Source organism: Diabrotica virgifera, chromosome 2 (assembly GCF_917563875.1).
Source record: "Diabrotica virgifera virgifera chromosome 2, PGI_DIABVI_V3a".
NCBI classification, from domain to species: Eukaryota; Metazoa; Arthropoda; class Insecta; order Coleoptera; family Chrysomelidae; genus Diabrotica; species Diabrotica virgifera.
The window spans coordinates 210,356,057-210,381,578 of record NC_065444.1 but is presented as its reverse complement, the minus strand read 5'-3'; the positions used below and the strand labels follow the sequence as shown (position 1 = coordinate 210,381,578).

The 25,522-nt window shown below is 34.7% G+C and overlaps 2 protein-coding genes across 3 annotated transcripts in view; both read left to right on the top strand.

Moving 5' to 3' along the window:
* The window catches only part of LOC114331564 (dystroglycan 1), a 1,301,763-nt gene that overhangs the window by 535,493 nt on the left and 740,748 nt on the right, over nt 1-25,522 (top strand). The gene's annotated exons all lie outside the window — the stretch shown is intronic.
* On the top strand, nt 3,774-4,943 carry LOC126880913 (general transcription factor II-I repeat domain-containing protein 2B-like). The gene has a single exon (XM_050644989.1). It carries the CDS (start codon nt 3,774-3,776, stop codon nt 4,941-4,943), a length of 1,170 nt encoding a protein of 389 aa, XP_050500946.1.

Below are 25,522 nucleotides of genomic sequence, written 5' to 3'. Positions count from 1 at the left end.
GTTCGATAAATCTTCTTAACTTCTCAATTACAAAAATATAAAAGTGTGGTATGTTATACAGGGTATTTACAAAGTTATAACGAATTTTATACGAAAATCGTAACAAGTTCAACTCCCTGTATAAATAAAAATAAGCACAGCGGAATGGTTTATTGATGCCATATTTTTTATGTATTGTCAAAATTTTCATAAATGAAAGGTAAGTCACTTACTGTCACTTGCTGTTGCGTTTAGTAAATTTCAATTTCCGACTTATCATCGACTTATTTCGTATGCTTTAAATGATGACGCACGGGTAAAGATTCAGGGACTCAACTGTTAAAATTTGGAAAGATTTAGACCCGTAGTTAATAATTTGCCCTGAAAAATGAAAATATCACGAAAACTAATAAATTTAGATATTAGGAATGTTATATATAAAAGTACGGTAATAGTACTTTTCGATAGTGATATAAAATACAGGGGGTTCCATTTAAAATTACTGAGAAAATAATGTATTTGCGTTTTGACTCACTCTGTATTTAATATAAAGAAAATTAGCAATATTTATGAATATTTTGAGAATAAATAAAAAAAAATATGGCTTCAATAATCCATTGCTTTTGAACTTGTTATGATTTTCGTATCAAATTAGTTATAACTTTGTAAATACCGTGTATAACCTAACAAACCTTTAAATTTTTGTAATGAGGAAGTTAAGAAGTTGTCTAATGTAAAATAAAATATAGTAACATTGTAACATTCTAATTAATTTTGAAATGTCTCAAAGTTGGCTACAATTTTTGTTATTAACTTTTATTGCTATCTATTACTATAACGGATCTACGGTGCTTTAACCCATTAATCAATCACCCTGAATAGAGAATATGAGAATAAGTTATATTTACTAGAATTAGATACTACACAACAGATTTGGGGAGGTATCTGTTACGAAGCTCGTACTGATCTTGTTGTTGTCGATAGAGGTAGTGTAAATGCTCAAAGATACGTGGAAGAAGTTCTACAAGACCAAGCTTTCGCACCGTTGAGTGATGAAAAATTTAGATTATTGCATGAAAATGCACGTTACCACACCGCAAGATTCACCCGTGTGTACCTTAATAAGGTCGAGATTTAAGTTTTAACCATAGCCGGCATAACACATTTGGGACAACCTCAAAAACCGGGAAGAGCAAGAGTACCTGCCCCTATATCCTTCAGATAGCTCAAAATAGAGGAGTGGCACAATATTTCCAATCGGATATCCAGGATATCATGCATGGATTGCTGAACCGGCTCCAAGAAGTCCTAAATGTCAGAGGTGGCAAAATCCATTATTAATACTCATATTTTTGAAGTGAAAACTTCTTTAGGGAGTTTGTGCACTTTTTGGATAGGGGAAAAAGCATTGAATTCGCGACCGTCATCGCGACCGTCATTGCGACCGTCATCGCTTATGCTATATTATGTGTACGTATATATAAATTGTATAAAAGTATTTAAATTTAAAATAAATGTAAAACCTATTTTTGGATGGGGAAAAAGGATTTATTTGGCGACCGTCATCGCGACCGTCATTTCTTCGGCGAAATAAATTTTGTACGTATATATAAATATATATTATGTGTATGTATATATAAATTGTATAGAAGTATTTAAATTTAAAATAAATGTAAAACCTATTTTAAGATGGGGAAAAAGGATTTGTTTGGCGACCGTCATCGCGACCTCATTTCTTTATTTTTTTCTCAGCCTGCATCTGAAAATAAGTTCTTAAATTAGCAATTTGTTTATCTAATTGCTCACCTATATCCATAAGTCCTCTTCCTCCTAGATTCCGTGGTAATGTTGTTCTTTCTACTGCACTTTTAGGATGGTGTTTTTGTGCCTTTGTGAGATGTGTTCGTACTTTTCGCTGAAGGGCTTCTATATCTGTTTTTGTCCACTTAACAATACCAAATGAGTAGCTAAGCGCGGAACATGCGTAGGTGTTTAGTGCCTTAAACAAATTTCTACTGTTAAGGTGTGAGCGAAGCAGCTGTTTTACCCTTCGTATAAACTCAGTAGTTATCTCTGTTTTCATTTGTTTATGGTCTATTTTCTGCGCTTGCTTTACTCCAAGATATTTGTACATATCGTTTTCACCCATGGCCTCGATGTTCTGGCCATTTTGCATATCGAATCCTCCGGGCTGTACTTTTCCTCTGACTATATTTAAAATACGGCACTTGTCTAGTCCGAAGTGCATACTAATATCATTAGAAAAAGTTTCTACAGTTTTAACCCTTTTGAACCCTCGCGATACAACATCGCGCGTGACTGTCGATGCACCGCGTGACTCCGACGTGTAGGGGTGACGTCATTGGGGTAACTTGTCGGGACTTGTCGGGTAACGTCAGTGGGGTAACTTGTCGGCACTTGTTGGGTGACGTCATTGGGGAGCTTGTCGGGTGACGTTAGTGGACCACAACTGCGATTAATTATTTTAATTATTTTTAATCATATTTTAAGTCATTATAATAGTCTAAGTCAGGGGTCTCCAAACTTTCCAGCCTTAGGGCCATACTGATTACTCCTGTAAGTTCCGAGGGCCAAGATGGCAACACTGCATATTATTAATTTTCCTGTATTTAATTTTTTCCCGTAAAATAACGAATAATTTAATTTTTTGTAAGTGTGGTAAGCTGTCAACATTATTAAGTATGTCAAATATTCACCTATTTTTGATATATTTTAATTTAATACAAGGTAGACATAAACAAACAAAATATTTCCACCAGTGGAAATCTCCAATCTCTCCCGAGATTGTTCACTAATAACATAATTATTCTTTCTACTATTTTTCAACGCCATCGTTAGAAATTGTCACAAACACACTTAACTATCCGAAATAATAAGAAGTCTGAAAAATAATAGCCGCAAATCACTTAAGTGTTACGCCCCTGATAACTGGGAGGAGACTAAAGACCCCACCTAAGCCAGTAAGCAATTTTGGGTTTGTGCGCTCCGCCAAGTTAGCTGGCGATGACAATAGTGGCGTAACTACAAGTCAGTTCCTATGAAACTGTTGTGAAATAAAATAGGGCGTACCTCCTTAAAACAAGTTTGTGCGTGTAACAGTATTTTGATTTGATTTGAATTGTTGCTTTTGTGTGTGATTTAGTAGAATGGAAAAGAAGCGAAAAATTGATAGTGAATGCAGAAAATTCAAAGATCAGTGGAACATTCAGTATTTCGTAATTGAGTCCAGTAACAAGGCGCTATGTTTGATTTGCAATGAAAGCATAGCCGTTCTCAAAGAATATAACATGAAACGTCATTATGAAACAAAACATTCTCAAAATTACTCAAAATATACAGGAATTGTGCGGACAGAAAAATTCGAAGCTTTGAAGTGCGGATTGAAATCGCAGCAATCTTTATTTACAAAAGTCAAAACTGAACAAGAGGCGGCAACTCGTGCCAGCTTTCGTGTGGCTCTTGAAATTGCAAAACGTGGAAAACCATTTACCGATGGAGAAATGATCAAGGAATGCATAATTGCAGTAGTCGAAGAAATGTGCCCTGAAAAGGTAAATTTATTAAAAACTGTCAGTATGTCAGCAAACACTGTGGCTCGAAGGGTACAAAACATCGCTGAAAATATATCCTCTCAACTGTTCGACAAAAATGGACATGTTGAGTGATTTTCTTTGGCCTTGGATGAGTCAACGGATGTGTCAGATACTGCTCAGGTGTTGATTTATATTAGAGGAGTAGATAAAAGCTATGAAGTGCACGAAGAACTTCTTGATATGTATAGTATTCATGGCACAACTACTGGTATCGATATTTTTAAAGGAGTTGAAATGGCCATTAATAAAAAGAACCTTCGATGGAAAAACTTGAAATGTATTACAACTGATGGAGGCAAAAACATGAGTGGGAAAGATAAAGCAGTGGTCGCTCTTGTGTCAAAGGCTGTAGAAAATGACGGCGGCTCAAAACCATTAGCCTTACATTGTATCATTCATCAACAGTCTTTGTGCGGAAAATGTTTGGATATGTCTGACGTTCTGAAACCAGTCATATCAACTGTTAATTTCATCAGATCTTTTGGGCTGAATCACCGACAATTCCGACAATTTATTGCAGAGATTGGAGAAACAGACTTACCTTATCATACTGCCATACGCTGGCTTAGTTGTGGGAAAGTCCTTCAGCGCTTTTTTGAACTTCGAGCAGTGATCGAAATTTTTTTGAATGAAAAGCACCGCCCTCTTACTGAATTACAAAACAACGCATGGCTATGGAAGTTAGCATTCTATGTTGATTTGACAAAACATGTGAACGAACTGAATTTGAGATTGCAAGGAGAAAACCAGCATCTTCCTGATTTATACACTAATATCAAGTCATTCCGGATGAAATTGATACTGTTTCAATCACAACTACGAAGTAAATGTTTTTCACATTTTAAAACATGTGAAATATTCAGCCACACTACTGAGACTGAGTTTCCTATCGATTTTGCAATCGAAACTTTGAGTGCTTTGAAGATAAATTTTGATACTCGTTTCTCGGACTTTGATGCCATTGCGAATCAAATTAAGATTTTTCAGAATCCTTTTGATGCTGACATTGAAACCCTAGCCCCGGAACTTCAAATGGAAATGATTGATCTTCAGTGCAGTGATATAATTAAGAACAAATATGAAAACTCATCTTTGTTGGAATTTTATAAGAGTCTTCCACTGACACAATTTGATAATTTGCATAAATTTGCTCGTGGGCTGTTTTCCGTTTTTGGTACTACTTATTTGTGTGAGAAAACCTTCTCCAAAATGAAGTACACAAAAAATGTATACAGATCTAAATTAACTGACGAGCATCTTAAATCTCTTTTAATAATTGGTACAAGTAAAATTAGTCCACAACTACAAACTATTGTCGGTGGAAAATCTCAATTACATACATCTCATTAGCATTTCATATGTCATGTTTGTTATAAGGTATGTGTTGTTCATTACTTACAATGTATAAAATGTTAGTTGGATTCATTTCAATAATTTGTTAGTTATTATATGCTGAAGTTAAATTTACTGCATAAATTATACATGTCTTTACTCATTACCATTCTGTGTTTCTTTATCCAACTTATCACAAACATTTTATTTGCTATAAAAAATATTAAGGAGTTTTCAAGTATGTCTCCGCGGGCCGGACAAAATCTGTCTGCGGACCGGATGTGGCCCTCGGGCCGTAGTTTGGAGACCCCTGGTCTAAGTATGTCAATAACCATTAATATTAAACAAAAAACTTTTCCTTAGGAGGGAATTGAACCAAGTACTAACACGACAGTAACTAGATACACATTCCGCTAACCCACGCAAACGCTTGCTAGACACTGGTAATATAAGGTATAAAAAAAAGCAAATAGATAGGTAAAAATTGTAAAGAAAATTACTACATACTTAAATGTATTATAAAATTAATATATTCCTAAATTTTAGAAGAAACATTCGTAAATAGGTACATTTATACAAAACACAAAAGCATGTAGGTACCTACACATAGGTATTACTGTATATGCAGAAGGAGAAGCTGCTATAACAGGACAAAGGGATATTAATCTTCTAAGCAGCTCAATGTACATGCAAGATATCGCTTGAAAACCTATTGCGAATAGATGAAAAATCAAACACATCATACCGCAGGTCATCCTCACATTATGACCAAACCACCGAACGTGTCTAAGTATAGGTACCTACACGGCTCTCGTCTCTCACACAGATACACACAGATGACCTACAATATTCCTATGTAATTATGGGTATTAACCAGCGAATTCTTACAGTATGACCAAGCCAACAAACATCCACTATATTATTAAAAGGCAATATACAATATTCTTTTTGTGATTTAATTAATGAGCATGAACCAGTCTTACAGTATGGCCAGACAATAAAAACGTATCTTATTCGATAAAAATATCAGCTGAACGATCACTGCTCAACATGGATCTTATATGAACGTTCACTACTATACATAGGTCTCCACTTAACGTGCACCACTATTTGTACAATATTTGTACCATGTACAATAAATGATTAAGCTTCGCCACCACATTGTTGTTATTTTTGATGCTAAAACCTGCATCTGTGGAGTTCAGTAGCTGAGATAGTGGGTTCATAGCTAGACAGAACCACAGAGGACTCAACGAATCTCCTTGAAACAGGCCCCGGCTGATTGCGATATTTTCAGTTTCGTTGTTACTTTCACCAGGTATTTGAAGGTGAATTCTAGTTTTCCACTCTGTCATTATATGTTGTAAAAAGGTCACTATATTATCATCGACTTTATATATTCTCAATATGTACAGTATGGCTTACAAATACTATTATTATTATTATTACTATTAACAGCCACGATATAAAATTGGAAATAAAGGTTCGTTTACTAAAATGCTACGTATTCTCCGTTCTTTTATATGGCGTGGAGTCATGGACCTTAACTGAAGCATCACTGAAGAGACTCGAAGCATTTGAGATGTGGTGCTATAGACGGATGTTGAGGATTTCCTGGATAGACAGAGTTACCAACGAGGAAGTTCTACATAGAATTGGTAAAGAGCGCGAACTAGTCATAACCATAAAACGTCGCAAACTGGAATACCTGGGCCATATAATGCGCAATGAACAACGATATGACCTACTTCGGACCATACTTCAAGGTAAAGTGCATGGGAAAAGAGGTCCAGGATGAAGAAGGATATCCTGGCTGCATAACCTGCGAAAATGGTTTAACTTAACCACTACCGGACTTTTCAGGGCAGCAGTCAACAAAGTCAGAATAGCCATGTTAGTGTCCAACATCCGTAACGGATAGGCACCATAAGAAGAAGATTATTATTATGTTCAAAATAAGAGAGCTAAAAGGAACTACAAGCTTAACGGGGTTTTATTGTTTCATATGATCAATGGACCTCTAAATATGAGAAAACCGCGAAATGCTACCATTTAAAGGGGTGCGTTTTTGAGAAAGGGCTGAATAAGTCCCTAGGCACAGGGTGAATTAGGGTGAGTTCGATGCACGTTTGGTACAAACACGCTTACAGAAAAATTGTTTCAGGTTAAATTTACTATCGAAATATCATCTTTCATCATCAGCATACATTAAACACCATGGAATGTTACCCTGTAGTTTCGCTGTTATCTGGTCCAAAACTAATGAGAATAAATACGGACTAAGCACCGAGCCTTGGTGCAATCCTACTTTCACATGAAATTTATCAGTCTCTTCCACACCTGCCCTAACACTAGTCGTTACTCCCTCATACATATCCCTCACAATCTTTACATATTCACCAGGGACTCCTTTCTTATTGAGTGCCCGCCACAGAATCTCTCGAGGAACTCTATCATAGGCTTTCCCAAGATCAATGAATACCATATGAGCGTTTGTTTCTTTACTCCTGTATTTTTCCATCAACTGCCTTATATTAAATGGTATATTAAATGTACCATTGCATATATACCTAAAACTGTGTAGAAAAAGTTACAGAACAATGTTTGCGAAATAACAAGGAAAATGGCACAAAATCGCTGTAAGTGGCGAATTCGGAAAAGAAAAATCATATTTCGGAAACTGTAAAACTTAGAGACTTCCACCAAACCTCATTTTAAAGAAAAAGGATGGAAGTTTTTTTTCGGTGAAGCAATGTCTATATCTATATTTCCGTGGAAAAAGTTATGGGACAAAATCAAAATTGCTTTCTTTCGTGATTTTTTTTACTCTTTTTTAATATATTTTTGTCAAAAAAATATTTTTGACATTAAAAGGTGATATCTCGGTAGTAAATTTAATCTGAAGCAATTTTTCTATAGAAGTGTTTATACCAAAAGTGCATAGAACTCACAATAATGCACCCTGTGCCTATGGACTAATTCACCCCTTTCTCAAAAACGCACCCCTTTAAAAGGTAGCACTTCGTAGTTTTTCATATTTAGAGGTCCATTGACCATATGAAACAATAAAACCCTGTTAACGTTGTAGTTCCTTTCTAAACTACATAATCAATAGCCTAAAAATGCATATTAGTGTTCTGATAAGAAACACACATTCTGTTTAAGTTAGATTGTCATCTTCAAATACTGTTCATCAACCAACTGTATTTTTATATCAAAGTGCCTTAATCCAAGTAACTCGAATAAATATACACAAAATAGAATAAACAAAGCTTATGACTTACAAGATGTTCTATTACTTGGGGATAAATAAGTAATGATCGAAGTGTTTAATAATATTTATGTGTTACCATCAGAAATATTAGAAGTAGAAAGTTAGTCAAAGTTGAAGTGTTTAATAATATTTATGTGTTACCATCAGAAATATTAGAAGTAGAAAGTTAGTCAAAGTTCAAACAAAACAATTAGTAGAGGATACGAGAGAGAGAGAGAGAGAGACTTAATTCCATACCCTCAGAGACCCTCCAGTAGTTGTAACCCCCCCCCCCCCCCCCTTAGGATCATCCTGGTTCTGGTTACACGGTTGGTCCGGTTTGATTTGTGGATAAATTTTTTCTTAATTTCATTTCGTAATTTCATAAAAATTACTTAGTTGTATTTCATCCCTTATGTATAACCGTTGATTGAAATATTGATATGGGTCCAATATCTCCAATACCTCAATCAACGGTATAACCTAAAAGAAATCCAAGTCCAGAATATTTTTTATTCGATTTTCATTCCTGCTCTTTTAGAACATGCAAATTATTTTTTTTTCATAATACAATGTCCAGCATCAGCAGTTTGTCAATAAATTGTTGTGTAAATAATTATTATAATCCCATGCAATTATTATTCACTGTTATTCTTCCGTTTGTAACTCTCTTTTTCGGCGCTTATTTTCTCTTATAATTTTTATTATAAGTAACAGTTTGTTTTAATTAGTATTTATTTGTTATTTGTGTAAATATTTGTATTTTATAATTAAACTTATCAATAAAAATAATAAATTATTCATTTTGAAAACAACAATGTTGTATTACTCAAAAATTGTCAACGTAGGCAACACACATTACAGTAATTCCAATGTCTGCGACATTCAACGTTGGATGTTTAGCGAGGCTTCATAGCCAAGTGGTTTTAGAGGTTGAATTGTAATCAATGCGGTCGATCGGAGTAGGGTTCGAATCCGACAGACTGAAAAAACTTTTCATTTTTTCAGAAGCAAAAAAAGTTCATTCAGCATAATCCCATACAGGACGGCACCTTTTCTATGGATCGTTCTGTGCATCATTGCTGATAGATAAAACTTCTGTATATCCTCTCGTTAGTACGATTCTGTGCTTTGGGGATGGAAACGCAGAAAACATTTTTTCTAATTTTAGAGAGAGCGTATAATATACTGAAAAATTATGATTTATATAATAATTAATTAAATAATCAGACAAACAAAATAATTTTGTTATGATTATATTCATCATTAGTGCATTGAAATGACACATTTTTTACTTATTGACACACTTCTGCCTTTTCCTGGTTGGTAAGTATTTGAATAACATTGCTTCGAAACACGTGTCCAAAATAGGTTATTATTAAATAATAACATATTTGTATAATAATTTGTTTTAATATTTTCGTTCTTTTTTATGTTTAGCCGATGCAGCATAGATTCATTGGATGTTCGGGCCACCCATCTTATTCTTAGCATTCGTTTCCAGCAGTACATCTCAAATTAATTATAATTTTTTTGTCTTTATTCATAATGATCTATAATTTCTATAAATAAGTGATAACTGAAAAAATAAGTCTTCTTACCAGTTTCATTTTCATGTGAATAGTTATTTCATGGATTTTCTAATTTTTTGTTTATTTTGCCTTGTAGCTCTTTGCAATTATTGCTGGCCGGCGCTTTATTTCTTCAGTATAACGCCTTTATTAGTTATTTTTCTATTTACATTTACGTGCTCGGCAACTGTGGCCACTCGCACGGGACGATTCATCATCATCATCCAGCCTCAAAAGTCCACTGCTGAACATAGGCCTCCTCCCCTCGTTTCCAACCCCATCTATCCTGCGCCGCCCTCATCCAGTTTTTATTTACCTTTCTTAAGTCGTCAGTCCATCTTGTAGGCGGTCGACCGACGCTTCTCTTGTCTTCTCTTGACCTCCATTCCAATAACCTCTTCGTCCATCGCCCATCTGTCATTCTGGCTACGTGTCCTGCCCATCTCCACTTCAACCTGGCTATCCTCTCGATGACGTCAGTCACCTTTGTTCTTCTCCTGATTTCTTCGTTTCTGATTTTGTCTCGCAGAGTTATTCCTAACATTGACCGCTCCATTCTTCTCTGCGTGACTCTTAGTTTGGTAGCCGAGGCTTTAGTTAAGGTAAGTGTTTCTGATCCGTACGTCAAGACTGGGAGGACGCACTGATCGAATACCTTTCTCTTTAGACATGTGGGTAACTCACTTTTAAATTATCTGTCTGGTTATCCCTGCCAATCGTAATTTCATGTCCCAGGTATTTATATCTATCTACGAGTTCTATTTCCTTCCCACCAATACTGATGTTCTGGTTGGGTACCAAATTTGTCATTATTTTTGTTTTCGAGATGTTTATATTTAAACCTACATTTTCTGTAGCTACAACGAGTTCTTGTACCATCTCTCTTGCCATACCTAGATCCTCAGCTACTATGACTATATCATCGGCGAAACGTAAGTTGTTTAGGTATTCTCCATCTATTTTTATTCCCTTTGTCATCCAATCCAAACTCTTGAAAGGATGTTCTAAGACCGTATTAAAAAGTTTAGGTGACATTGGGTCTCCTTGTCTAACCCCCCGTTCTATTTTTATGCGATTACTGTTAGTATGTAATTTGACAGTGGTTGTTGCCTGTAAGTATATTTTGTGTAATAATTTTGTATACCTATAATCTAGCCTGCATTCTTTAAGCGCCTGTAATATTTTGCTAAGTTCAACTGTGTCAAAGGCTTTATGAAAATCGACAAAAAGTAGAACTAGGGGTTTATTGTATTCCACTACTTTCTCTATCAGGGTTTTTATACTTTGTAGATGGTCATTTGTTCCGTAATTTTTTCGGAATCCTGCCTGTTCTCTTGGTTGATAAGTCTCTAACTTTCTATCCATCCTCTTAACTATTATTCGCGTAAATAACTTATATAAATGGCTGAGGAGGCTAATCGGTCTGTAATTCTCTAAATTGGCTTTGTCTCCTGCTTTGTGTAATATAATCATAGTAGCGTTGTTCCAGTCTGTTGGAATATTGGCGTTGTGAAGGCAGATATTGAAAAGTTGTTTAATTTTTTCAAGTAGTATATTTCCTCCAATTTTTAGTGCTTCTGATACTATTCCATCTTCACCTGGGGTTCGATTATTTTTCATTTTCTTCAGAGCCTCTTTGATTTCTGATTTTGTTATATCGGGCATTAAATCCGATCCTTGATTTAATACCCCAGTTTTTACTGTAATTGGAGGTTGCGCATTGTCATCTTTTTTTCGTGATTTGTATAACTCTGTGTAGAACTCTTCGACTATTGTTAATATTTCATCTCTGTTTGTAGTTTCTTTTCCAGTTCTGTTTCTTAGTTTGTTGATTTCTATTTTTCCTTTTTGTACGCTTACGTTCTTCAAAACTTTCATGTTCTTATTTTGCTCTATTGCTTGTTTTGTTTTTTCTACATTGTAGTTTCTTATGTCTTTTCTTATTGACTTTGTGATAGTCTTATTTATTTGATTTAGCGCTTCTTTGCTGGAACTTGTATCTCCTTTCATCTGTCGTCTTAGTTCTATAAGGGTTTTAGTAGGTTGACTTAGTTTTTCATCTTTTTGGTTTGTTGGACAGTATTTAGTTTGAGCCTGTTGTATTGTGGTGATTATTTGCTTGTTCAGTATATTAATGTCTGTTGTTGTTGTATCTTTCAATGTATCATTAATATATTTTTCGAACTCCTGAATATTAGTTGGTTTTACCCATTTCTTTGTGTGTTTCTTATTTATCATTTTGAGTCTTTCCTTTTCGATCGATATCGTTATTTTAGCTCTTACTAACCTGTGATCACTGCTTGTGCTGAACTGGTTTAAAACATTTACGTCTTTAAATAATTAATTTTTATTTGTTAAGAAATAGTCGATTTCGTTCCTTGTTTTTCCATCTGGACTTTCCCAGGTCCATCTTCTGTGTTTTTTCTTTTTAAAGAAGCTGTTCATTTGATAGAGATTGTTTTCCAAAAGAAAAGTTAACAGTTGTTTGCCTCTATCATTTCTGCCTTCGCTTCCAAAATTTCCCAATATTATTTCAGAGGGGTCTTCCTTGGTACCTATTTTGGCGTTGAAATCACCGCCTATTATTAAGAAGTGGCCAGGATTTTCCTTGATTGCACAGGATATTTGGTCGTAGAATATTTGGACTTCTTCATCTGAATGGCCTGTAGTAGGTGCGTATACTTGAATGAACTTTAGGATATATCTGGTGCTCATTTTGATGTTTAAGTAGACCACCCTTGTTGATATTTGGTTTATTGACACAATTCTGTTCGCAATTCTTTTGTGAACAAAGAAGCCGACTCCTCCGACTGTCGATTCCTCTTCTCCTTTGTAGTAGGGCTTTCAATCCCGGAATACCGAGATCTCGGTATTGCGGGATCCCGCGTCATTTTCCAATCCCGCATGATGCGGGATTATAGGCGCGGGATCCGCGGGATTTGCGGGACTGTAAAAAGCGTACATTCGACCTCTCGCCAGAGCTATCGGCCCGTGACTTTTGTGAGTTTTGATGCTTTAGTAAATCCAAAAAATATCTTGAAGCCGATAAAACTTGCTGCCGAACTTCTTTGCCGTCAAGATGCCAATCTCATTACTGCTGAAGCTACGCTTAAATTTATTGTTAAGAAACTGGAAGATAATCATTCAACGTTAGCTTCAGAATTATTAGCTTTTTCTTTGCGCTGACGTATTTTACAACAACGTAGAAATTTGACTGCACTACTGATTTATCACGCGTCGTGTGACGAAGAGGCTAAGAGCAATGATGACGAAGAGGCTGATCAAGTAAGAAACGTCAATGTAGAGGTTCTGTCATGGGGTTCCGATCTTGATCTTACATTGCAAAAGGAGTTAGAGTTAACTTTATGATCAGCGTGTAATGTAACCATACCGAGTTAATACTTTTAAGTCCATTATAAAAAAGAAATTACTCTACGAATCTGGAGGGTCAATGGGAAAATATCTTACATTTATATATAAAGCCTTAAAAGGAACACCGCCGACAAGTGTGGAAGTCGAAAGGGCATTTTGTGCTGCCGGCTATATTGCCTCTAAAATACGCAGTAGTTTGGCAGACGACAGTTTAGATGTAGGTATTTCCTTCGCAAGCATTTTCATTTGAAAGCTTTAGCTAAATAACAGTAACCTAAAGCTAAGTAATATATTAACTAAATAAGTAAAGTAAACTATGTCAATTTCCAGTTGAAAATGTGTTTTTTGTTGATTTTTAATAATTGGTGTATTTTTTGAAGAAGATAGTTTTTTTGTTTTTTCAGTATTTGTTACTGTTTTTTTGTGAAGAATAAACGGTGTAATTTGATTGATCTCATAACTACTTAATAGTAATAAATGTGGAGTTAGTTGATTAATTCATTGTTCTATTTGTCTTAAATAAATATGACTATTTTCAATATGCGGGATCTCGCAAATACCGAGATCCCGCGGGATTGAAAATTGGTAGTCCCGCAAATACCGAGATTGAACTTAGGCTGCGGGATTGGAAGCCCTACTTTGTAGTACCACAGATGGCCTGATGGGGAGTGAGATAAGATTCTCTCCTTTTTTTCTAACTTCGCTGATACCCACAATATCCCAATTCACTTTTGAAAGTTCTTCCTCCATTTCTTCGAACCTTTCTTCGGTAGAGAGCGACCGAGCATTATATGTGGCGATGTTGAGGTTTATATTTTTGACCCACTTTGAATAGGGTTGGTTTACACTGGTCGGGTTTGTGGCATTTAAACACCGTGCTTGCCTTGCATGTTGGTGAGTATTCATATTTATTCCCACGAGTAGCTGGGGATCGTTGTCGATTCCTGTAGAGCCCCGCGTACAGGAACAAGGCTAATTTTCAATGGGATTTCGCCCGGTGTCCCAAGAGCATCGTTAGCGGCCGCGTGACGTGCGACCATTCAGTTTTTAGCACGATAGCTTCCACCTTAACTTACGGATTTTTTGCATCTGGTTTTCTCCATATTTTGTTGGGTAAGATGGGGAGGAAAAAAGGTGTATATGGGAAGAATCTGTAGTAGAAAGAAATATAGTGACCCGTCTGCCTTCGGAAACCTAATCGCCATTCGGGGTCGGAAAAAAACAAGAGTTAGCCAAGAGAGGCTGATAGAAAAGATTAAAGACATTTCACTCAAGACAAGTTGAAGAAGAGTAAAATGTGAAGGCCCTTATGATCCGCCAGGTGCGTTTCATAAGCGTATGAGTATTGGTACGCTTTGTGTTTGTTCCCGCTCATACTTCGGGGTGTTGACTACAGACTGTATGGCTCGTCCAGCATGCCATAGCATGGAGGATAAGGTTCACGTAAATTTTACTATGTAGACACCCTAAACTCCATGGTCTGACAGATCATGGGACGATTACAAACAGAGTATAATAGGATTAATAAGTTATGTCATATAAAAAAATATTTTTCGAGTTTATGACACAATATTTTTTTGAAGAACTGAAAAACTCTGTCTAACTGGTTGGTATCACTTACAATGTCACATAGCTGCGGTTTGGGTTTGAGTTTTAGCTGTCATCTTACTTCACTAAACTGATGACATTCGTTAATAATGTGATTCCGTGTAAGTTGGCACTGGCATGTTAGACACATAGGCCGGGCATCTGATGTCATCAAGAAGCTGTAAGTAAGTTTGGTGTGGCCTATACGGATTCTTCTTATAATTATTCTAAGATCTTGTCTAGAGAGTCCTGTGGGGCCAGTGTAAAGTGGTTTATACAATGAGGGCTGGATTGCATGTAAGGATGTATTTAAAGAACTCCAGTGGGTTTGCCATAATCTCCAGGTGAATCTGTGCGCTTATGTTTTTAAATCTTGTAAATTTGGATGTGGGTTGTTGACGTGGTATCTGTTGAAGCCGTTTTAGCATGCTTACCTGCGAGTTCATTGCCAGATATACCAATGTGAGACGGAATCCATATAACTGTTAGGTATCTTGTTAGTTATTAAAGAGCCCAGATAGACACATTTATCTACAATATTGTTTATTAGCCTTAGATGATTTTGATTGTTATTAGCTCTATTAATTATCATAATCCTTGTTTTGTCTTTTTTTATTTTAAGATCCATCGTTAAGTTGGGTATAAACAAATGGCAAGGTTATACTAAATTTACAATCAAGATACAGTAGAAATAAACAAACCAAGACACGTTAAATGCTACTAGGAGCACTTCCGAAGCATAATTTACAATGTATAAATTTTGGAAATCATGATTTGGGATTTGCAATGTATATTATACATTGTAAATTATGCTTCGGGAGTGCTCCTAGTAGCATTTAACGTGTCTTGGTTTGTATATTTCTACTGCATCTTGATTGTAAATTTAGTATAGAATTCCATAGATCCCGTTTTCATTACTTTTCTATTATAAATTTTATTGAAGTTTTTTAATGGCTGCATACCCTTTTTCTATATTTATACTTTAGAAAATAGTAGTAAGAGATTTGATTTATGATTTGCTATTGGTGACTTTTTAATAACATGTCATAAATTTTATTGCCAAGAAATATTCAAAGGTTATTTTTATTAAGGTCTTACATCATAAAATTTGAATCATATTTCATTCAGTGCATCTCATATACATGTTTCATGCTGGCTTAAATAAACAAGTAATAAATGGAATCTAGAGAGCTTTGATTTATTCTAAAAATAGTAGTTGTGCTTTATGTATGTCCACTATTTTTCATATTTTGTGCTTTTAGGTTTCGGTTCGTTTAACCTTCCCGGCTAAGGGTGATTTTCAAAATGCTTCATACGGGGGTAGGTGTTCATTTTCTTCATTTTTATTCTCAAAATTTTCGCGCGAAGGAAACTATAATTAAATTTTTATTTGTTGGTCATATCTTGGTGTAGTTGGGGTTATTTGAACGATTTAGCGAAGGAAACTTTTTAAAAATCATCTATTTCCAAAATTATAAGTATTTATCTGAAAAGGCAAAGACTATCATGGCTGGCACATGTCCAGAGACAAGAAGATGCAAAAAAGGAAAGAAAATATTACAATAGAAGCCGATAGGACGACAAACAAGGAAGACCTAGAATGGGATGGTTGGTTGACGTGGAACACGACCTGAAAACTTTGAATACAATGGAGGAGAAGGACGCAAGAGAGATCTGAATTGGAGGGACATAGCCAGACAGGTAAAGTCCCATCTGTAACTCAAATAAGACTGGCTGGAGTTAAAATTGGCGTTACGGAACATTTCCTTCTCCTTATTTAAAAAAATTTGATCACATCTGCGCATGCTCGGAATGTCATCGTTTTTACATTCTAGAATATTCCACATCTCTCTCTCTCTCTCTTGTCGCTTCCCCATTACTGAGGATCGTGATTTCTTCCAATATTCCTAACAATGTTTCTCCAGTGGTCTCTATCTTCAGCTGCTCTAAGAGCTTCGCAGAATGAGTTTCCAGCTGAATTCTTTATTTGGTCGGACCATCTAGTTGGTTATCGTCCTCTTGATCTTCTCCCCGGAACCACATGATTCCACATGGTAGACGCAAAAGTACTAAAAAGGCACCGGATTTTTGATCTGTAAATGTTGAGGGCCAACATAAATTTTATATAAACCTGATCTGTGTCGTAGCTCGTGTTGTTCCACTCCGAGTTGTTGCAGCAGCTAATTAAACTCGTTCGGATCCATTTACCGAGTGTCCACTTATATTTTCCCCCATTTTAACTGCCTGTAACTTCTAAACGGCTCAAGATAGAAATATGCGGTTTTCGTTTAAATATTGTATTTTAGTAAAAGTTTTGTTGAATGTATTTAATTTTTTATATCGCTTTAAAAAAAAGTCACATTTTTGAGAAAAACGTTGTTGACTGTTTTTTTATTGAAATCCACAGTATATTTTTTGTAAATTGAAAGAACGGCCATTCACCTATCCAGCGATACAAAGTTTTTGAAATACATCAAATGACTGAGTAATTAATTTTTAAAATGAGAGATGCATTGCGGAAATCACATATACAGAATATCAATTTGCTTAGTAGACCGGTCTAGTTAGACTCAAAAATAGGAGTGAGGTTACAATAATTACCATCAAGCTGAAAATTAGGATTGTTCAAAATACCATAATAAATGAAATCTAAAAAGTCCTCGTAAATCCTACCCGAGCTAAAAAATTTACGCGGGGTGAAAGGTCACCAAATATGGTTTTTAGCGATTTTCAGCGAAACGGTAAGTTTTATCATAAAATTAGTTCTAAGAAAAAATGTAGATTAGATAATCATCTATAAAAAATATTTTAATACTTTTTTTCGTAAGAGTCACCGTTTTTGAGATACAACGATTCAAAGAGTTGAAAGAGTTCTAATCGTCATATTTATGTATTAGTACACCACGTATATATTATGTACATCACTGAAGCTGTAATACAAGTAAACATAATATTCTATCGGTCAACCTAACTTCTATTAAACATAATAATATAAGATATTATAAGATAATGTTTCTACTATACAGCTTGCGGTCTACCGAGGGGTGCAATGTATAAGCTGTATTATATTACAGTGGCAACAAAAAAATCTTTACAAAGTGAATGTAACGCGAAAACAATAAGAATTATTATTTAAATTTTACGGCTTATTCCCAACAAAAATAGTAAATTGATATGACAAAGTATTAACTTTTAATATTCTTCTTACTTATGCGTCTTATTCAATTTGTAAAGATGTGTTTTGTCGGAATAAACACGTTCTATAGGTATGTCGGCTAATCTAATTAACCTACCTATTCTTTTCTCAGAAGGGTTTGAACATAATAATAAAAGCCAACTTTCTAGGCAAAATGTTTATTGCTAAGTGCCTACTAATAAACATTTCAATATACAATAAACTTTATGCAAATCTAGTTTGTTTATTATTATGCAAATTACACCGTTATCCTACTGGGTGGCGAAATCCTTCTGGTAGATGACACTCTCGAGGTATTAATTAATCTTAAGAACTACTCCGGAGTGAATATACGTCACAGTATAAAGAGGAACCTCTATATACTGTGTATACGTGTTAAACCTAATTTTACTTAAATGTGCTGAAGTTTAAAAAAAAACTAATTCAACTCCACAAGAAGTTATTTCCAACGGAATCAGCTTTCTTCTCTCTGTGTATGGAGCGCCTAAAAAAACTACGTGCTTAGATAAGTTTTGATATGCATGTTTCTTTAAAAATACTCGAAATAAAAAACAAGTGCAATTATCTTGTCTTTCTCCAACCTCAGCGGCTGCTCATCAACATCTGTTTCGGGTATATTACCAAGTTCAAGTTTGGCTTGGTTATCAGCTAGATCCAAAAGACGGGGGATGGAAATTAGTCGACAGTTCATTAAAACCAATTCAAACTTTACTCCTACCTGCGCCGGAAAAACTCCTGAACTGAAAGGTTGGACTGTCTTGTTCGGTAGCATGCACTAATTGTCAAAACCGGTCGTGCTCCAATGTTGAATCATCAACAATTGATTCTATCGAGGAGCCATGCGATGTGTCATTATTGGGGCAATTTACTTGCACCGAGGATGAACAAGAAGAAGAAGAACAAGAAGAATAAGAACAAGAAGAAGAAGATCAAGAAGAACTAGAAGGTGAAGAAGAAGAACAAGAAAAACTAGAAGGTGAAGAAGAAGAAGAACAAGGAGAAGAGGAAGCAGAAGTATTAGAAAATTATGAACCAGTTGGATGAATTTCCGTTTTTTTTAAATTTATAGCTACCGCTTTTTATACCTTTGATCATTTTTAACCCTTTCCAATATCAATTATTCAATAGCTTCAAATTAAACAGAATCATAACAGATCCGTGGAATAGGCCTACTGGGGAAACCACTTTAAAAAAACGCGCTAAGTGCACTACCTCAAACGTGGTGCGTAAACGTGTGCGCATATTATGATGATTACAACTTTTTGAATCGTTGTATCTCAAAAACGGTGGCTCTTAGGAAAAAAGGTAATAAGATATTTTTTATAGATAATTATCTAATCTACATTTTTTGTTAGAACTAATTTTATGATAAAACTTACGGTTTCGCTGAAAATCGCTAGAAACTATATTTGGTGACCTTTGACCCCGCGTAAATTTTTTAGCTCGGGTCGGATTTATGAGGACTTTTTAGATTTCATTTTGAACAATCCTGCCAATTTTCAGCTTGATGGTAATTTTTGTACCGTGCGTCGGAGTATAGTTATTTTAATCATGTTATTTAGATAGGTGATTTCCACGTTGCCATTTTTAAAATGAGAGATGCATTACTCAGTCATTTGACAACCGATTTTAAAAAACTTCAAATCGCTGGATAGGCGAATGACCGTTCTTTCAATTTACAAAAAAATATACTGGGTGTTCTATTAAAAAAAGCCAACAACGTTTTTTTTCAAAAATCCGCTATTTTTGTTTTCGTCATTGAAAGCGATATAAAAAATTCATTCCATTCAAACCAAAATTTTACTAAAATAAACCATTTCAGCGAAAACCGCATATTTGTATCTCGAGCCGTTTAGAAGTTATAGGTACTCGGTACATATAGTACCCGGTATAGAACCCGGTATTATATATATATGTATATTAAATTAAAATATTTACTATCCAACTTTTCTTGTCACGGTTGTTTTATATTAAAGTACCTTATGAAAATTAAGGTTTTGAGACATACGGCTAATTTTTGTTCGCTATCAATAGATTTCTGAGCATTTACATTCTCTCCCTACTATAAATATTATCCTGGATAATATTTGTGATGGTCTTCCGAGAACTGTCTTCGGTTCAGGCGAAAAGATTCTTTAAAAACGTTGTCTGGAATTTCCGTAGACAACTTTAACTCTACATGACCCTCACTTCTTTTCGAATACTAATTTTTATTCCGTGTACTAATACTAATTTAGATTCGTGAGGTTAAAATAGGTCCATTTAAGCTAATTTACCTCAGTACAAAAGTTGATAATAACCGATGTCAAAGTTAAACCGATACAGGGTGTCAAAGTTAAACCTTTATTTTATGTATTTTTGAATATTTTCTGACAGGCATGGGACAACAACACGAAATTTGGTGCTGGAAAGTGGTGCTGGTATTGTACACCCTACTAGATTATGTTAAGCAAACGTTTCTGGCTACTACCAGAGGCGTACGACGGGGAACGTGAATGGTTGACCCTTCCCAAGTTCTGCGCCACTGACAGAATTTCTATTTTAGTGCAATTTTTTGATTCTCCAATACTTTCTATGTAATTAGCATACTCCTCATTCATAACGATAAAGCCATTAGTTTTCGAGATTTTTAAGCTAAAAACGAATAATAATACATTAATCAAAATAAGTGTGCCTTTTCATTTTTAACTTCAAATATCTTGAAAGCTAATGACTTTATCGTTACGAGTGAAGAGTATATTATTTGCATAGAAAGTATTGGAGAATCTAAAAATTATGCTAAAATAGCAGTTTCATCATTGGCGTAGAATTTGGGAAGGGCCAATCATTAACTGTCCCCTGTCATACGCCTCTGGTATTAACCAGAAACGATTATTTAACATAATTTAGTAGGGTGTACAGTACCTGCACCTTCTGTCAAGTATCATAAGGATATGTCAAATAGTTTTATAGTACCGGGCACAGATAGTTCTTAAAGTTTTAAATAAAGAATATATTGACAGAAAGTGTAGGCACTGTACATCCTACCCCTAAATTATGCTAAATAATCGTTTCTGGCTACTACCAGAGGCGTACGAAAGGGGAAAGTGGATGATTGACCCTTCCAAAATTCTACGCCACTGATGAAACTGCTATTTTAGCATAATTTTTAGATTCTCCAATACTTTCTATGTAAATAATATACTCTTCATTCGTAACGATAAAGTCAAGTTTTCGAGATATTTGAAGTTAAAAATGAAAAGGCACACTTATTTTGATTAATGTATTGTGCTCCTTCGTTTTTAGCTTCAAATATCTCTAAAACTAGCTTTATCGTTACGAATAAAGAGTATGTTTTTTACATAGAAATAATTGGAGAATAAAAAAACTGTACTAAAATAGCAATTCCGCCAGTGGCGCAGAATTTGGGAAGGGTCAACCATTCATATTCCCCCGTCGTACGCCTGTAGTAGTAGCCAGAAACTTTTGTTTAACATAATTTAGTAAGATTTACAGTATTATACCAGCACCACTTACCAAATTTCGTGTTGTTGTCCCATGCCTGTCAGAAAATATTCAAAAATAAATAAAATAAAAGTTTAACTTTGACACCCTGTATTTCGGTTATTATCAACTTTTGTACAAAGGTAAGTTATTTAGTCATTCAGTCATTCATTCATTCATTCAGTAAGTCATTCAGTCAGTAGCCATGGCAGGAGAAGCACGTTCAAATCACACTGCCGATATCAGTAGTAATATAGCTGTTATCATCCCAGTTGTGCCAAAAAACTGGAGTTACAAATTTTTGACAAAGTTTTTACTAAATGTTGTGAAAAAACCGAAGATAAAGCAAACGGCGACTGTGATGACAAATTTTTCGATGCCATCGAAAACTTAGCTGCGTCGACAGAAAATAAGGTAGATATACACATCTTTAAATATATTATCAAACAAAAAGATCTCTTAATATCAGAACTAAAGGAAAAAATATTCCTATTAAATACCCAAATTGACTCATTAAAACAATTAGAAACAAAACAAGTTCCGGAAAAAACTGACTATTCTTTATTTAAAAAATCTAAACACAAAGCTGATAACAATAAACAAGTCTTCAATTCACCAGAGTCAACAATAGGCCAGGAGAAACATAAGGAAAACAATTCAATTAGCGCTAAAGATGTCAGCGAAGCCATAAACCGAGCGCAAAATATAATACCTGCATCTAGCCGAACCGAAAAGACTGGAGATGCCAACATGCAAATAATCAGTAACATTCCTACTGATTGGCAGAAAGTGACTTACAAAAAAAGAACACCCAAAAAAAACTTATTAGTGGGTAACTATTCTGGAAATTCTAATGTAGAAGGAGTGGATCAAACAGTTGCTTTACACGTATTTAATCTGAAACCGCAAACATCTGCAGAAGATCTTCAATCATTTTTATCAAAAAACCTGCCAGAAGCCAGCTGCTCAGCTCTTCCATCTCGTCGTCCTGATATATATTCTTCTTTCAAAGTGGAAATCTCGAAAGCAAACTACAATAAGGCGTTGGATGCCTCGATTTGGCCAAACAAAGCCTGTATACGAAATTTTTTTCAATTGAGGAAAAAGAAAGAGCAAATCGAGTAGAAGTATCTATCGACAATGAAACAAAACATACGGCAATTTTTAAAATTATACAGTCAAATACAGCGTCTATTAGAAACAAACTTGAAAGGTTGGAAATTCTGCTTGACCAAGAAAATCCCATTGTCGTCAGTATTGCGGAGCACTGGTGTAAGCAGGATGAAATATCTCTAATGGTAACTCCGGGTTACGATCTTGTAACCAGTTATTGTCGATCTATCCATGAGCATGGCGGATCAGTTCTGTATGTGAAATGTGGGTATGAATATCAGATCATCAATGTGTGCCAGTTCGCTGTGGAGATGCATTATGAGTGCAGTGCGGTAAAAATAATGTTTTGTGAAAGAAAAGTTGCAGTCATCAGTATCTACAGGCCTACCAGTGGAGACTTTTATTTGTTTTTGAAGCAGTTTTCCTATACGATTGAACTCTGTAATAGGTATGTTGACGATATTTTTATTTGTGGTGACTTAAACATTGATTATTTAGAAAATAGTTTATTTAAAATTCTTTTTAACGATGTTCTAATGAGCTACAATCTTAGCATAACCTCTATGGTTCCCACAAGGGTAGCGACAAATTGTTTGAACCAAACTTCTATCAGTAAGATTGACTATATTTTAACCAATACAGCTAATATACTTCAATGCAATTCTAATGTTTTTGAAGCGCATTTAAGTGACCATAGAGCAATCAGTTTGGAATTTGTAGTAGACATTAATAGTAGCTGTACTAAATCCAATGACCAGCCTAATTATAAATATTTTAGAGACTTGTCTGACAACAACCTTAAACAAATTTCTTCTGTGCTATCTGTAACTGACTTTGATGATATTTATTTAACCGATAATGTTGATAAATCCTTTGAAAATTTTATAAGTAGTTTAATATATGTATTAGATTATTGCTGTCCAGTAAAACGGTATAATATCAGTAAGCAGACTTGCAATAAAAAATGGATTACTCCGGAAGTTAAGCAGTCTAGTGTTCATTTAAAAAATGCTTACTGGCTTAATAAGGAACTAAAAGATGCCAATTCTCTTGCAAATTATAACAAAATTAAGAAAGACCACGCGGAACTATTACAAAAATCTAAATTAAAATTCCATGATCAATTGATAAATAATTCAAGTAATAAAAATAAGACTGTATGGAATCTTGTTAACAAGGAAACTGGCAGGAAGTCTATCCAAAAAAACATAGCATTAAATATAGATGGTGAAAGTTGTACTGATTCTAAGCAGTTGTCTGAAGTTTTTTGTGATTATTTTGCTACAGTAACCGAAGAGAAACTGTCAAATCATTTTGGGAATTCTCGATCTAATAGTTGCACATCTTCTACTATTCTTAAAAACAGTTTCTTCTTTAGACCTGTTGTTGGTAATGAGGTAATGAATGTGATCAATAATTTAAAAAATAAAAAAAGTACTGGACTTGATTCTATCTCGATACGAGTATTAAAGGCTATGTCATCTGATATAATAAACCACATTGCATATTTGATCAATTTATGAATAGGTAAAGGAGTCTTTCCAAGTATTCTAAAAAAAGCAATCGTTATTCCTATTTACAAAAAAGACGATCCGGAAGACATTTCAAATTATAGACCTATTTCCTTATTGTGTGTACTTTCCAAAGTATTTGAGAGAATTGTGTATAACCGTATGTCTGAGTTTTTGGGTAGATTTAAAATTGTAAGTGATTGTCAACATGGCTTCCGTACCGGTAGATCCACTCAGTCTGCTGCCTGCAGATTTTGTGAAAGGGTCTACAGATCTTTGGATGCAGGTGAATATGTGGCAGGTCTCTTTTTTGATCTAACCCGTGCCTTTGATTGTCTTGATAGTCGTTTTGTTAGCAATAAACTGTATAATATTGGTTTTAGAGGCATATTTTTAGATTGGCTAATCAATTATCTATCAGATAGGATCATTTCTGTTAAAATCAATGAAGCTCTTTCGGAGGAACGTTTTATTAATCTGGGAGTTCCACAGGGCTCTGTATTAGGACCCCTGATTTTTTTGTTGTTTATTAACGATGCATCTAACCAGTTTGATATTTTGGACCTGACGTTATTTGCAGATGATACTTCTCTTGTGGTCTCAGCACAGACCTATGAGAAATTGGCATCTACTTGCAATAGTTTTTTAGCTCGGTTTAATGACTGGTGTCGGTCTAATAACCTAATTTTAAATGTAGACAAAACGAAAGTAATATATTTTAATAACTTAAATTCTGTTAATCCTGTACTACATCTAAGTTTTAACAATGTACTACTGGATTCCTCAAATCATACTAAATTTTTAGGTATCCATCTCGACTCAAAATTAAAATGGTCAGTTCACATAGACATGCTCAGTAAGTCCCTTAATAAGTCGTACTATGCATTATCCCGTATTAAAAATATTATGCCCATCTCTGCGCTTTTAAATGTATACTATAGCCTTGTTTATAGTAGACTTTGTTACATGGGGGAATGCAGTCAACAGTGACAGAATATTTATAACACAAAAACGTATAATACGAAAAATGTTTGGAATTAGACCTCTTGAGAGCTGTAAGCCCATATTTATTAAGAATAATATTTTAAGTTTTCCATGTATTTATATCTTCAGAATGTTACTATATGCTGTTGATAATATTCATATGTATGACAGAAATTCTAGTTTCCACAATTATTCGACACGAGGTGGCGACTTGCTGAGGGTACCTGGTCATAGATCGAGTAAATTTGAAATGTCAGTAAAGTATATGAGCATTAGATTGTTTAACGTTTTACCAAAAAAATATAGAACAATGAATAAATATTTATTTAAGAAATCCATTAAAAGCTTATTGCTTACCAAATGTTATTATACTGTGGAAGAGTTTGTTTCGGACAGAAATATTACCTAAATGTTATCAACTCTATCTACCTACCTTAAAATGTTTATAAAATTTATAAATATATTAATTTTATTGTTTGTTTGTTTGTAAAACTAATGACATGTCCTATACATTGTATGTCTTAAAG